This window comes from Drosophila simulans, chromosome 3R (assembly GCF_016746395.2).
Source record: "Drosophila simulans strain w501 chromosome 3R, Prin_Dsim_3.1, whole genome shotgun sequence".
In the NCBI taxonomy this organism is placed as follows: Eukaryota; Metazoa; Arthropoda; class Insecta; order Diptera; family Drosophilidae; genus Drosophila; species Drosophila simulans.
In genome coordinates, this window is record NC_052523.2 from 2,309,413 (window position 1) to 2,322,741 (window position 13,329).

The following is a 13,329-nucleotide window of genomic DNA, read 5'->3' on the forward strand; positions in this document are numbered from 1 at the left end:
GACGTTCACTCGCCAGACGCCGCCGAGCTCGAAAAAAAACTGAACACCCAGCCAACCCGGGAAGCCATCGGCCAGCCAGCCAGAAGCACAAGATCTCTTCAGGTTCGGGTTACACCCACTCGAGCCCGGAGCAAGTGCTGTCACTCTCTTGGCCAAGTGGCTAGCTCAGCTGGCCAACTCAGCTGGCCAAGTTAAGAGAGCGGCGCAGATCGCTCTCACATGGTTTCAAAACCGCAGCCCAACAACCAAAACAAGCGAACAATGTACGAATAATTATTATGAAACGATGAGCAAATAGACGCTTAGCGAACAGCAAAGAAGCCATCAAATGAATCAGCCAACGAGCGATATGCGAAGCTCAAATACCCTGTACACCATAATTTTGCTCAATTGCGTACTTATGACTGTTGAAATTTGGTTCTTAAATTGTTGTAATGTGTAATAATAGGTTGGAATAAGATCTACTTCTTACTTCTTAAAGATTGTATTTGTGTTTAATTATCATTATAAGTTTTGCTCAGCACTTGCGTGTTTCCATAAATTAAGCAGATTGGGTAATTGTTATAATGTAAGCCTGTGACTCATTTTGTTAAGCTCAAAATGTTTAGATTTGCATATTTATTATTATGAATATTTGTATGATTATAATTTTAAATACGTATATTATGAGCTTGTGCGCTTCCCAACTGAAACCCCGCACTATGATTAATTATTGTTTGCCAATCGAATGCTGAAAATACAGCTCAACCATGTTTTGATTCGATGACTTCAAAAGGGGTTGATAAAGAGTAAAAGGCGGAAAACATCTGCGAAGCGTCAGCGTTGATAAATGTAAAACAAAGCAAAAAGCAAATAAAGTTTAGCAACAACATCTGAGAGAAAGAAACAAAAAGCAGCCATCGAGCGATAAATACATGTTTCTCTTCGCGGCACGCACATGCGAGTACGTATGTGCAGTGCACTGGGTTTCTGGACAGCAGGGGGCTCTCCTACCCGATAACTTGACTCAGCCGACACGCCATCATCCACAGCCACATCCACATCCACTGCCACGGAACAGATCAGTTGGCGGTGCAACGCTCGATGTCGCCAACTTCGCCACTTGTTCGGGCCGCTCATCGGTGTGGTGTGCGGCGTGTGTGAGTTTAGAATCGGAATTGGATTCGGAATCGGAATCTTGTCTCAGTTAGCGCGCAAACTTCTAGGCAAACAGTCGCCAGCGCGGGGCTCCTTGAAACCCACAAAATAGTCCGAAGCCAGACCCGCGAGGCACACGCGGCGTATGCGTAATTACAGTCCATCAACAGCTGGCCAGTTGCCCACAGAGAAGCCACCACCTATCCTGCGGTGACCCAATTCGCGGCACTCCGGCTCTAAAGTTCAATCCTCGTTTAAGTGCCTCCTTTGTGTGTCAATAAACTCGCGTGCCCGCTGTCCACTCCACCAGGTCTACGGAGCGAAGCCACTCCCAGCTGGCCCAGTCCGGGTCACACGTAGCTCCATTCAGCTGGCAAGACGGTAAGTTCGATCCGCCAGGGTATGCAAATCGCAGCTCCAAACACAAACAAAGCCGGCGCAGAGTTGGGATTAGTCAGTGCGAAGCGACGTGTGCCAAAAAGCCGAAAAAAACAATAAACTAATGGTATGAGAAAGAGCGAGTGGAGCTTAAGGAAGTGGGGATACGGTGACTTTTGTATACCCTACACTTATTTAGATTTGATGAAAAAAGATGTAGCTTCTAGTAGTATAAATGTGGACTTAAGCAAAATGATTTAGACCAACTGTAAATATTTCTAAAGGCAGAATTAACATATCATGCAAATAAGTTTTCACCTCATCGTGTGGCGTTAAATTATTCAAATAAGTTGATACTTTTAAATGTCATATGCTTTAAAAAATTTGGTCCAATAAATTTTGATCTCGGATTAAATAAAATATAAAGAATACGATATCGAATTTTTAATATCATCATACCATATATTACAATCATTACGTTTTTAAAGGTTTTATATGAAATATATCTTTCGTATATTGATTTTTGTGTTGTTAAGAATACATTTCAGTTTGATTTACTAAATAAATACTAAAGATGAACGGCATTTTATATATCAAAAATTTTACCAATATATAAGAAATTCGATACGATAGAATAATTTAAAAACCCCAGTCAACTTATTTGAAAACATTTTGAAATCCGCTTGAGTAATTTTGATTTTGTCTAAATCAGTAGGAGCTCCTTGCTTTGTCTGTCTTTGTTCAATCTATTCAGATTTCGGCACCACATAGTGTTTAGATCTATTGGCAAATTTCAAACGTATTTTCCTACCTTTCGCGAGTATTTTCGGTCTAGGTTTTTAGTTTTGTAAACGTGTACTTTCATCGAAGTTGTTCGCTTTTGGCGAGTTAAACTCAATTCAATTGGATTGGTTTGCTCATTGATCACACCGTATTAGGAGCGGCCATCAGCCCACAATTGTCAGTCTGAGTCTGGGCCTGATCTGGGCACGGTTTCAGTGGTTTCATCGGCTTCCACTTCCACTTCCAGATCGCCACCCACGCCCAACCACATCCACTGACGCCTCCTGGCGACATTTACTGGCCTGCTGCTGCTGCTGCTGCCGACGATTTGATTGTTTTGTGCCAACTTTGATGACTCACCGGAGAGACTCAGACTGGAACTGAATCTGAGACTGAGCCTGAGACCGAGTCTGAGCCGGGTCTGCGGTAGCTAAACACTTTGAGCCAAGCTCAGTCGCGTCATCACCTTGGCCCAAGCCCACACACGGGCTCCGCAGCAATCGCATCGAATTCAACCGACTGCCATCGCATCGAACAGACTCCATTTGGCAATGGCGTCACACGGTTCCGGAGATATGAAGACCTCAAGGCTGGCGCAAATGCAGGTGAGAGTCCGGTTACAGTCCCAAATCGGAATTAGGGACTGTATTAAGCCGCATAAATTAGAAATATTTTAGTCTATAATCGTACCTATTTAGTTGTCAGTAATTAAGTTTAGCTACTTTCATAAGTTCGAATTTTGAAAATGTACTAGATTTAGCTCTTTCGATAAAGAGAAGTACTTTCTTCTCAAGATCAAAATCTTCAAGGAAAAAACCGTTTATCTTCACATACAAAATCGACTCTTAACGAGGTAAAAGCCTAGTAACGATCGCACCTTCAACATACAAAAGTTTTGATCAACATAAATGATAAATATGAAATATGATTAATATCAAAGCACTTACTAATCGCATGGAAGTCGATTTCTGTTCTAATTTATTTGGTTAGTGTGCCAGAAATATATATATTTATTTATATATATATAGCAATCAGTATAAGCTACTTTAATTTCCGTGAAGAACCCTATATGGTCTGTAGCTTTTGGTGAAGTTCTGTTTCGGCTTCTTTCGATGAAGTTTTTTCCCAGCGAAATGCCAGCTAATTAAATTGTATTCGCCGCTGCTCATATTTGGTAATGGGAACTTTTGGGCGCCCCCGCATCAAACTTAGGCGCTCCTTGAATGCCATATGTTTGTTAACTGCGAACAGAGGCGTCGACAGCGAAAGGGGGTTGGACCATTTCCACGCAATTAGCTGTAATTAGTGTTAGTCCAACTACGTCACTGGACGAGTATTAGCGCTCAATTTCCAAAAAGGGTTGACATTAAGAACGAAAACATGCACATGTGCACGTAGGGAATTTGAATGGAAATCAACAAATAGCTATATTACATTACATTACATTAATTAATTAATTAAAAATTAATGAAATTAGTAATATAATATATTTATAGAGATAGGCGCCTCTCTAAAATAATTCCTTGATTTTAACCTTTAAATTGGGTTGCCTTTTATTTTTAAAAATTTAAAGGCACTTTAGATATGTGTAACTTAAGGAATTTGATGTATGTACGATATAACCCATATTTTTCTTGAAGTGTCCATCCAGCCAGCATTGGTAATTCATCAATCATAAAATTTACCTGGGAAAATAGTTGCGCGCGATTTTTATCGCTCAAAGGGGCGGGCGGATAAAGGACAATGCGAAGGTCCTTTGTCACCTGGTCGTGGCGCTTCCTTGGCGGCATTCAACAATTGCCGAGCATTTGGGGAAGGTGTGGTTGTGGGGCGTATATAGTATAGTATGAACATTCCCATGTGGGCCGTGTCCTGGCAACGTTGCAGTCATTGATTTTTTGTTGTTATTGCAAGCCAATAACAACAAAGGCAAGCGGGCAGCTAAACAAAAGGACAGCCAGCTAGGATTTCTCGAGTGTCCGATATACACAAAGGACTTGCATTTTTTGCCCGGACAACTTGCCAGGTGGCCATGGCTGAGTTCGAAGGCCACTACCAGGACACCAGAGGCAGAAGACAAGCGCACTAGTTGAAGGGACAACAGCGGGAGGAGCATGCCCACAACCACGTCCACACCCACACCAATATCCCTGCCCGCGACCCGTTCCCGGGCACAGGATAGGGTTTCCTTCGCCCAGGCGGGTCGGGTGGCTAGGGGCTTTATGTACTGGCGGCACGTAAGTGGGCACGGATTTATTCGCTGGGGCCCGGAGGTGGCACCAAAAGCGGGGGTGACACCTCCCCATCGCCACAATAGACGAGCAAACACACCGAAACCTCTGCACTTAATGACTCCACTCGGGGGAAGTGGACGCGCTAATGTCCAGCCCCAGTCCCGTGCGCTTAGTTGTCACGCGCTCTCCGGACCGGAATGTTGCAAGCGACGGACGGGGACAAGGACGTGGGCGTGCACGGAGAGCTGCTCCAGTACGACTTCGAGTCAGAGCTCGGCCAGGATCACATCCTGCCCCTGAAGCTCAACGAGTCCTGGGCAGCCAGGCGCCTCATGGAGGCGTTGAGTCACCTTCCACCTAATGACAATAACAGCACCAATTCTGCACCCGTAAGCCAAAAAAGAAAGCTATTTCGAATTCTATTTTGCAACAGAAAACATTTTACGAAAATTAAAACAGGTGAAATTACAAAGCAATCAGTTAAATAATTAATGATTCCATTTTCAAATTGATAAACGGAAACTATATGTTAAATGTTCCCGGTTTCCACGCAATGCTAATTTATTTAAGTCTTTTTTTTAAAAGGTTACTAGGTTTTGAGTTGAGAATTATAAGCGAATTATTTGAAATATATGTGCTTCCGTTTCCAGATGCGTTTCCAGCAGCGCACGCAGCAGGAGCAGGAGGTGCGTAGGCGGGAGCTGATGAGCACGAAGTCGAGTGCCGAGAACCTGGCCACTGGAGCACCCAGTGCCGCCACCACCAGGTTGATCGGGAATGGGAAAGTGCGCCAGATGTTCGACGAGCGTCGTCGCGGAGCGGGCATCGATCGCAGCAATCCCCTCAAGCCGATCGGCACTCTCCCCTCGCCACCCGCCCCAGCAAAATCTCGCCCGCAGCCTCCGATGCAGCGTCTCGTCAAGAGCGTGGCCGACCTGACCATGCGGGATGCACCGGATGCACCAGGCAGGAGGATCACTAGCGACAGCAATAACAATAAGTTTGCCACGCCCCGCGGTACTGTGAACCGCAACCTTAAGCCCGTGGTCACCCGCAAGACACCGCCGGCCCAGGAGACCACGCTCCACCAACGTTCCCCCGCGCCACAACGCAGTCCCAAGATTCAGGCGACCCAACGAGTAGCTGGAGGAACCGCTGCTGCCCGGCCAGCCGCTCGTCATTCGCCGCCAATAGTTCGACGGGTGAGTAGCATCGACGTGGCACGGAGGTGTCTGTCTCAAGCTAAACATATTTGGGGTTTATTTTAAATGTCTGTTTCCAAAAAGGCGGAGCCCAAATCCCCAGTTAAAAAGGTCAACATGGTGAGTATCGCAGAATAGTTGTCAACAGTGGACGTATAATAAGATTACCCTTCGCTACCAGGACACAACGTCTGCAATCCCAGAGGGCACCGCTTTATGCCGCTACTGCGGACGTCACTTCAACACGGATCGTCTGGCGAAGCACGAGGAGGTGTGCCAGCGCATGCTGACCACCAAACGCAAGATATTCGATGCCTCCAAGCAGCGGATCGAGGGCACCGAGGCCGCGGCGTTCAATATGAAGTCGAAGGGCAATCGCAACCGTTCAACTTACAGTAGTGCTGCCCAGCAGAAGGGTCTGACCACTGGAGTGAAGAAGAACAATTGGCGCAAGAAGCACGAGGACTTCATTCAGTCGATTAGGGCGGCCAAGCAGGTGAAGGCGCACTTGGCGCGCGGCGGCAAGTTGAGCGATCTGCCACCGCCGCCACCTTCAGAGAATCCAGACTACATCCAGTGTCCCCACTGTGGTCGCCGATTCAACGAACAGGCCGCGGAGCGTCATATCCCCAAGTGCGTTAACATGGTGCACAACAAGCCCCGTAACGGGCCGCCGCCAAAGAAGCGTTGAGTGGTGATTGGGAATCTATATTCGCCCATACTTTTACTTGTGATAAAGAAGTTTGATGATTGAAACGTATCTAAAGTAGCCTATAATAACTAGGGTGGGATCGGCATGGGAATGATGCTAATCGGAGAGAACCTCAACGTTGTTACCGGAGGCAGAAGGCGCCAGTGGTTCCAGACTTTTCGCGCTCAATAATGGCCTTCACCGCTTCGGCGGCCTTATTCATCTCCAATCCCTCTAGCATGTACGCCCAGTTTTCCAGGGTGGCGTCGTCGTCATCGGATATCCAGTTTGTCAGCATCTTAACGCAGGCCACGTTCGCCGTAGGATGCTCCATTTGAAAGAAGAGGAGTTCGTCGTTGGTGAAACCAATCTTCTTTCCCACTTTCATCCATGGCTCGCCTATAAGGGGCGCCACCTCTTCGATATGCTCTTTGGTAACCATAAGGGGTTTCTCGTGCGCCGGTACCTCATCCACCTCTTCCACCACAGGTTCGTTGTCCTCTACTTCAAGATCCTGCTCTGGTTCACCGTCCTGAAGGGCGACCGTAGCATCCTGCTCGCCCTCCGTATGAACGTTGTTGGCCGACAGCCCAAAACTGTTCTCCGAAGAGTTGTTCGATAAAAGGGCAGCAGGTTTGGGCTCCTTGTCCCTGATGAGACGTTTGCGTACTTGCTCCAGATAATCGGAAATCTTGCTCGATGGCTGAGAGAGCGACGTAAAGAAGTGCGGTGTCTGGCGGGCAAGCAAGCGCAGTGCTCGCCACTCAAAAGCGGGATCCACCTTTTCGTGCGGCGTTTCTAAATAAGTCTCTAGCAGCGGTAGGAAGTTTCGCTGTTCGCTTTTGCAGGCCTGCAGGTTATCTGGAGAGTAGTTCCACAAACGTGTTAGGTTGTCACTGGAAGTGAAATATTTTAGAACTGGCTTAGTTTGATTGGCGTTCGGTACTTACTTTCCCAAATAAAACTTGCCGCTGCGGGAAGCATCGCGCAGTGCATCGCCCAATGGGCGTCGTGGTCTTTTATTGGGAGTTGGCTTCGAGTCCTCTTCGCTGGGAGTTGGTTCCTCGGGCTTCTTGAATTCCTTGCAGCCTTCGTTCTTCCAGTTGTTCCACATCTCTTCGCGGGCCAGCATGTGACACACTGTCCGTGAAAACCGCTTACCGTACGGTGGTGTCTCCTCTAGCAACTTATAAACACGGGACTCTGTTTCCTTGATAAAGTCTGCCTGGTCTCCAGTCAAGGTTTGAGTATCACTGAAAGTACAATCATTAAAGTTTTTTCGTAGTCCCTCGACTTTCCTCATATACTTACCTTTTAAACTTTACACTGACTTGCAGGTACTGAAATAGAATAAGAAACTGCACCAGAACGGCACGTCGAAAATTGGCGTCAGAGAGCTGCAGAGCCAAAAGCTTGGGATTGGTTAGAAACTTGGCAAAGAAGTGGTTCGCCTTGATGACGGAGGTCACCGCCGCAGCGTCAACGGCCTCTTCGTCCACATCCATTGCTTGGTCAGAACCGCTCGCATTGTCGTTGCTACTGTGGCGCACGTCCTCCAGCTTGAAGCTCGAGAAGGACTGTAGTATATTCTCAGCGTGCTGGAAGGAGACAATTGCAATATATGAACATGAAGCAACATCTTTGATCTCATTCCAAGAGATATGTATATTCTACAATTGTAATTGTACTACAACTACTTACCATCTGGAACATCTTCCACTGCGGCTTGTTGTAACACTGGTTGGGATTTCGGAAAAAGTCCTGCAGCGACCAAAACTTGCAGTACAGGTCGTAGTCGATCTTTAGGGGGATGTCCTCAGCGGTGTCCTCCAGCTCCTTGTTGTCGCTTTCGTCGTGGTCCTTGCTGTCCAGGCCGTACTCCGTAAAGTTGTCCAGGTTGAACTCGGAGACGATGTTGAGGCCAGACCGCTCCGAAAAGGGAAAGAACTTCGAGAGGAAGAGCTGGATGCGGCCACAGAAGACGGTGTTCTGGGTGCGTGAAAGTCGACGCAGCAAGTCGTTGCACATGCGTAGAATGTTGTTCTTGCATGAGGCAAAGAAGATCTCCTCTTTCCACACCTCCACCATCTCCTCGACAAACTGAAATATCTTCTGGCACTTGTCCAGCGTGACCACATCGAAGGTGTCGATCAGCAGCACCACGGGTATGGTGTTGGACACAATCTCGGCCCGCGTGGCTTCCACGGAGAGGCGTACAAGCTCCCCAATGCGACTCACATCTTCATCCAGCCGCTTCATCAGGAGCACCCGGAACGCATGGTCCATGGGTAAGCGCTTGTCGTGCTCGGTATTGGCCGGGAATCTATTGTACTCCTGGACCAACAGCTCCACTTTGCCGTCGGTGATGGCCAATTCAAGGGCTTTCTGAAAATTGTTATTTTCTATCAGATCGGATCTTTGCCGGTTTCGGGGACATTCATCTACAATGTTTTACCTCAAACGCCGACTGTAGCGCAAAGTAGTTGGCCAACTTCTCCGGAGCCGTGTTAGCCACTTCTACGGCGGTGCTCATTTTGCTTTAAATAATAAATTGTGGCGACAACAGCTAAAAACAGTAAAGTAATTTGTGTGTTTTCAATCAAAACATCACGATTAGTGCTGCCAACTCGTTTTGGTTAGTATTTAATGTGGCTCTAAATTAATTTAAATACCAAAAAATCGATGACAAATCGATTATAATTTGCTTAGGCGGATGGAAGTTAGTTTAAAAAAAAGGTTTTTTTATCCAAATTCTCTCTTTTGCCTCACATAAACGTGTTTTTAAGACTGCAATTAGGTAATGAGCGGTCTTGGTCGCTATTCCTTAGAACCTTATACTCTGTTCGATCAATACCAAATTAAAGAAATGTTTTCGAATATTTTCGAAAAGTCAACCTTTTTGTTGATATTGAACTAAAAGACTTTAAAAAAAAAAAACTACAGATTAATTTTGTTAAATTGACAAGAAATATAATGAAAAAAATAATATATTTCATTATTCTTCACTGTGAGTAATCAAATTTGTATTTAAAATGCATTCAATGCTTTCCCAAATTCGAATTTTTCTTATTAAACGTAAAAATCCACAAATTGAATAAACTTTCCTACCTACATCAATTTAAAGGCCGAATGCTTTGTTGATAACGATAGCATTGAGCTGGGGGCACGCGAATCCGCCCGCTATCAGCTATTCAGAAAAATACGCATAGATTCACAGATTCCAATTACTTTCCCACTGTGTGCAAGGTCGCACAAGCATTATAAGTGGGCCAGCCGTACACAATTCAAATCGGGTACGTCTTTATTCCGAATCTTAAGCTCTGACGGAGTGGCCATGCGCAAGTCCATTATATACATTCTGCTGTGGATTCTGGGGTTAAGCAGAGTCTGCTGTAGCTCTGTGCTTAAACAGCTTTTTCCCGACTACAACTACCAAAGGCCTTATTGGCCCCAGTTCTATCCTGACTATTACAACAGAGGTTATTCCCAGCCACAGCCAGAACGGCCTGCAAAATCGACGCGGTCATACAAGGACATCTGCAGGTTGGTCAACACCAACGGTTTCACAAACCCCGGAGGAGTCCCTAAGTGCCCTTACTAACCTGCTGAACCTTTTTATCTACATATACAACACACATATATTGTAAATAAATCTAAATTGCATTTACCATACTATACTAGGCTGTATTTTATACTATCGAAACCACGTTTACAACTTAGGCAAATCACTAAATAATATACATATAGGAGCTGTGCTTAGAAGCTATGGTCATGTGCTAAGCTTAATCTAGCTATACCTAGACAACAGAAGCGACAACCTTAAGCTATTTTGGGAACGGGTTTTGTCCATTTGTGGAGTCTTAGAAGAGACGCTTCTGGACGATGTAAAAGACACAGGCGAGGAATAAGGAGAAGGCGAAGAAGAGCAGCATCTTGTCGGTGCACTCGCGTCGTCCGTACTTCTTGAGCAGCTTGCCGGACATGTTAATGCTGCCGGCCGTGTGCTGTAGTTCGTCGCTGGTGGCCTCCACATTCTGCGACGAGGCCACGAGCGTTTCCAGGGTGACGGCGCTCTTCTGGGTGGTCTCCGAGAGGTGCCGCGATATGGCCAGCATCTTCTCGGTCACGTCGTTCTCCTGGGAAACCAGACTGCCCTGGTTGTGCCGCGCCCGTGTCGTGGTCCGTTGGCGCAGCTCACTCTCTCCGGTAATGGCCATTAACTCCTCTCGATTGGCCTTCTCGATCTCCAGCATCGTGGACACGTTTGCCTTTCGGAACGCCTGCAGCGTTTTGGAAAACTGATCACGGTGGTCGTCCACTTCATTGGCCAGCGCAGTGTCCGCCGTGTCCCGCGCCCAGTCGTCCAGCCGCTCTATGCTTTTGCGGATAGCAGACAGTTTGGAGCGGCCCGCTTCGTTCAGCTCCTCCAGTTCGGCAATCGAGGTGCGGCTGTTCAGGATGTCCTAAAAACGGAAGCTCGGTATTGAGGGTTTATCTTCAGATAGCGGACACTTGCCTGTATTATTGCTTTAGCCTGCAGATTGTTGTCGATAAGGTCCTGCCGGATGGCCTGCAAAGTAAACGCATCCTTGTCCATGACTCCAACTTTGTTTTGTTTTGAAAATATTCTATTATTCTGCTCTGGTGACGTGCATTTATCGTTAATTCCCGCAATTTTTCAACACTACCACGGCACAGTATATATCGATGGCACTTAATCGTCTGAAAAATATCGTTTACATCGTGATGGTATAGTCTTGTAATGTCGACATATGTCAATACATTGTTTATAATTATTTTATGTTATTAAACAATTTCACCAAAACGGAAATTTATTGAAGGGTAGATTCCTTTTATTATTAATAATTTATTTATCTTAATTGAATTCCAATTGTCATTTTGAACAAGATTGTAAAATACCGCAAATATCGATAGTCGATCTTAAATCCTTGTTCCCGAAAGTCCGTAAAGTGTCATCTTTAAAATAACCCAATGGCCGCGTGAAAGGAGGAAACAATTTTGCACATTTCAATCTGCACTAGAGCCCATGTATATTTAGTCCCACCCACTTTTGTCTTTAATACGAATTCATTTCAGAAGTTACCTGGTTATTTGTTGCTCGAACAATGTCAGATTTGACTATTTTCCCTTTTGTAAGTATTCCCTGGACTTTAAACCAGTTAATTCCGATTTATGTTTGATTTGTTTAGTAGAACTCATCCATCATTGATCAGTCAGCGGACAGCAACGTATCCAGTTCGAGCTCAAATTCCAATGCGTCCGACTCTTCTGTGGACTCCAATTCATCCATAGAATCCAATTCAGATTCGGGACCCAATACATCCGTGGAATCTCAGTCATCCGCGGAATTTGATTCATCCGTTGATTCCCATTCGTCCCTGGAACGCCCATCCCCAGTGGACCGTGAATTATCTGTGGAATCAGGCTCTTCTTCAGCCTCCAATACCAGCGAATCTTCTTCAGTCGGAGAGGCTTCAAACCAACTGCACTCACCGCAAAGCAATAGCTCCTTGAATATGGCTAACTTGTCGGTCTCGAATGAAGATGCTCACGCTCAGATCAGATCACTTACCCAGGATGTGATCCAGATGGAAGCAGATTTGGATCGCAGTATGTTAATCCATAATCATTACGAAGACTTCTGTTAATTGTTTCATATTTCAGTGAATCGCTACTGCGAGGATGTTGTGTCACAGATTGATGCCTTCGCCACGAGAACCTCAACGCCAACAGTAGCTCGTAGAATTCGCCGCAGAAGTAAGTTGCAGATCAAAATGAGCGCATCTGGGTTTCACATAGTTACCAAAGAACAAAGTTTTTAATTTCACATTTTGTGTAAACCAGATAGCTTAGCTATCAATAAACAATACCGTCTCTTACTTTTTCTGCAGCGAATCCAGTAGAAGTGATAGATCTGTCCCATTTGGAGCATGCGCCACCGGTTCGATCCGCACGGAATCGTGATCCCGATGCTGTCATCGATCTATGCACCCCCGAAGGGCCAAGAAGGCGCGCAGTGAATTCCATTTTCTCCAACGACTCCCTCACCATTCCTCCACGTCGGCGAGGTTTGTTGGGGTCACCCGAAAATGTCCCGGTTGTGGATCTCGACTATGTGTCGCCACCAAAACGCGCTAATCGCGACATGGATGTGTCCCAAAAAGAGGACTTATACAAGTGCCCCGTCTGCATTGAAAGTGTATCGAAGCGCGAGCCAGTTTCAACCAAATGTGGACACGTCTTCTGCCGCGAATGCATCGAAGCAGCCATCAGAGCTACGCACAAGTGCCCAATATGCAACAAGAAGCTGACCGTACGTCAATTCTTTCGCATTTACCTGTAAGTTGGTTATACTATTTTACATGCTCTGTGAGCCACACTATCATATAGTTTAAAGATATACGCCTAACTATGTTAGAGACGGCAAATAATGTTTGTTCTTGTGATTCAGAAACAATTTTTTATTTAAGTTTTCTTTAAAATTCCCAAAAATATTTGAATACAACTATGAAAACTAAAGACTTCAATTTTGATGTATGAAACCATTCTCAGGCTAGAATTAGATAAAAACGACCAACTAGGAGTGTCAAAGTATTATGTTGGCGTTTTTCCAAACGCTATTTAATAATGTAACATACATATAATATAATAAATAAAATGGACCCAACTATTTTTTGAGACAGAAATCAGACATGGAATTCTCAGATCATTAAAGGATCGAAAGAAGAGGATAAATGGAAAAGAGGTGGAAACATCGAAAGTATCTAAGCAATAGCTTTGCTAATCTTAGACTGGCTAATAAATATATGAAGTGTATTTAAAGAGCGTCTTCCCTCCAATTTTTTTAGAGTAAAATGTTTTTACGAATCTACGAATCTTGTCG

General features: G+C 45.3%; 5 protein-coding genes across 9 annotated transcripts; 3 read left to right on the plus strand and 2 right to left on the minus strand.

Annotated features, from left to right (window-relative positions):
- Nucleotides 1-1,182: 1,182 nt before the first annotated feature.
- Nucleotides 1,183-6,494, plus strand: LOC6726889 (serine/arginine repetitive matrix protein 1). Of its 4 annotated transcripts, none has more exons than XM_016176169.3 (5): nt 1,183-1,518; nt 2,546-2,903; nt 5,183-5,734; nt 5,819-5,854; nt 5,916-6,494. In XM_016176169.3, exons 2-5 carry the CDS (start codon nt 2,850-2,852, stop codon nt 6,423-6,425), a joined length of 1,152 nt encoding a protein of 383 aa, XP_016033399.1. In that variant the 5' UTR covers nt 1,183-1,518; nt 2,546-2,849; the 3' UTR covers nt 6,426-6,494. The 4 variants fall into 4 exon arrangements, with proteins under 4 accessions (XP_016033399.1, XP_016033398.1, XP_016033400.1 ...); XM_016176168.1 differs by lacking the exon at nt 1,183-1,518 and adding an exon at nt 2,230-2,475; XM_016176170.3 differs by lacking the exon at nt 1,183-1,518 and adding an exon at nt 2,232-2,426.
- LOC6726890 (THO complex subunit 1) lies at nt 6,427-9,072 on the minus strand. The gene is made up of 5 exons (XM_002102256.4): nt 8,881-9,072; nt 8,127-8,810; nt 7,737-8,023; nt 7,376-7,678; nt 6,427-7,321 (listed from the first exon to the last, which is right to left on the minus strand). Exons 1-5 carry the CDS (start codon nt 8,956-8,958, stop codon nt 6,568-6,570), a joined length of 2,106 nt encoding a protein of 701 aa, XP_002102292.1. The 5' UTR covers nt 8,959-9,072; the 3' UTR covers nt 6,427-6,567.
- Nucleotides 9,073-9,659: 587 nt separating this feature from the next.
- Nucleotides 9,660-10,102, plus strand: LOC120285066. The gene has a single exon (XM_039295751.2). The coding sequence runs from the start codon at nt 9,760-9,762 to the stop codon at nt 10,024-10,026; it is 267 nt and encodes an 88-aa protein (XP_039151685.1). The 5' UTR covers nt 9,660-9,759; the 3' UTR covers nt 10,027-10,102.
- On the minus strand, nt 10,089-11,131 carry LOC6726891 (vesicle transport protein SEC20). The gene is made up of 2 exons (XM_002102257.4): nt 10,942-11,131; nt 10,089-10,888 (listed from the first exon to the last, which is right to left on the minus strand). The coding sequence occupies exons 1-2, from the start codon at nt 11,020-11,022 to the stop codon at nt 10,286-10,288; spliced, it is 684 nt and encodes a 227-aa protein (XP_002102293.1). The 5' UTR covers nt 11,023-11,131; the 3' UTR covers nt 10,089-10,285.
- Nucleotides 11,132-11,374: 243 nt separating this feature from the next.
- On the plus strand, nt 11,375-13,132 carry LOC6726892. 2 transcript variants are annotated; one of them, XM_016176172.2, is made up of 4 exons: nt 11,375-11,578; nt 11,660-12,056; nt 12,111-12,203; nt 12,338-13,132. In XM_016176172.2, the coding sequence occupies exons 1-4, from the start codon at nt 11,552-11,554 to the stop codon at nt 12,787-12,789; spliced, it is 969 nt and encodes a 322-aa protein (XP_016033402.1). In that variant the 5' UTR covers nt 11,375-11,551; the 3' UTR covers nt 12,790-13,132. The 2 variants fall into 2 exon arrangements, with proteins under 2 accessions (XP_016033402.1, XP_002102294.1); XM_002102258.4 differs by having other exon boundaries at nt 11,376-11,578; nt 11,639-12,056.
- Nucleotides 13,133-13,329: the final 197 nt, after the last annotated feature.

Excerpts from the sequence above, each read along its gene's own strand:
- LOC6726889 (XM_039295749.1), top strand. The coding sequence starts at position 4,730 with ATGTTGCAAGCGACGGACGGGGACAAGGACGTGGGCGTGCACGGAGAG. Across the intron at positions 4,922-5,182 it reads ACAGCACCAATTCTGCACCC|ATGCGTTTCCAGCAGCGCAC; the intron begins GTAAGCCAAAAA and ends TTCCGTTTCCAG. Across the intron at positions 5,735-5,818 it reads CGCCGCCAATAGTTCGACGG|GCGGAGCCCAAATCCCCAGT; the intron begins GTGAGTAGCATC and ends GTTTCCAAAAAG.
- LOC6726890 (XM_002102256.4), bottom strand. The coding sequence starts at position 8,958 with ATGAGCACCGCCGTAGAAGTGGCTAACACGGCTCCGGAGAAGTTGGCC. Across the intron at positions 7,679-7,736 it reads GTCAGTGTAAAGTTTAAAAG|TGATACTCAAACCTTGACTG; the intron begins GTAAGTATATGA and ends TTGTACTTTCAG. Across the intron at positions 7,322-7,375 it reads GGCAAGTTTTATTTGGGAAA|TGACAACCTAACACGTTTGT; the intron begins GTAAGTACCGAA and ends TTTCACTTCCAG.
- LOC120285066 (XM_039295751.2), top strand. The coding sequence starts at position 9,760 with ATGCGCAAGTCCATTATATACATTCTGCTGTGGATTCTGGGGTTAAGC.
- LOC6726891 (XM_002102257.4), bottom strand. The coding sequence starts at position 11,022 with ATGGACAAGGATGCGTTTACTTTGCAGGCCATCCGGCAGGACCTTATC. Across the intron at positions 10,889-10,941 it reads AGGCTAAAGCAATAATACAG|GACATCCTGAACAGCCGCAC; the intron begins GCAAGTGTCCGC and ends TTCCGTTTTTAG.
- LOC6726892 (XM_002102258.4), top strand. The coding sequence starts at position 11,552 with ATGTCAGATTTGACTATTTTCCCTTTT. Across the intron at positions 11,579-11,638 it reads ATTTGACTATTTTCCCTTTT|AACTCATCCATCATTGATCA; the intron begins GTAAGTATTCCC and ends TTTGTTTAGTAG. Across the intron at positions 12,057-12,110 it reads GGAAGCAGATTTGGATCGCA|TGAATCGCTACTGCGAGGAT; the intron begins GTATGTTAATCC and ends TTCATATTTCAG.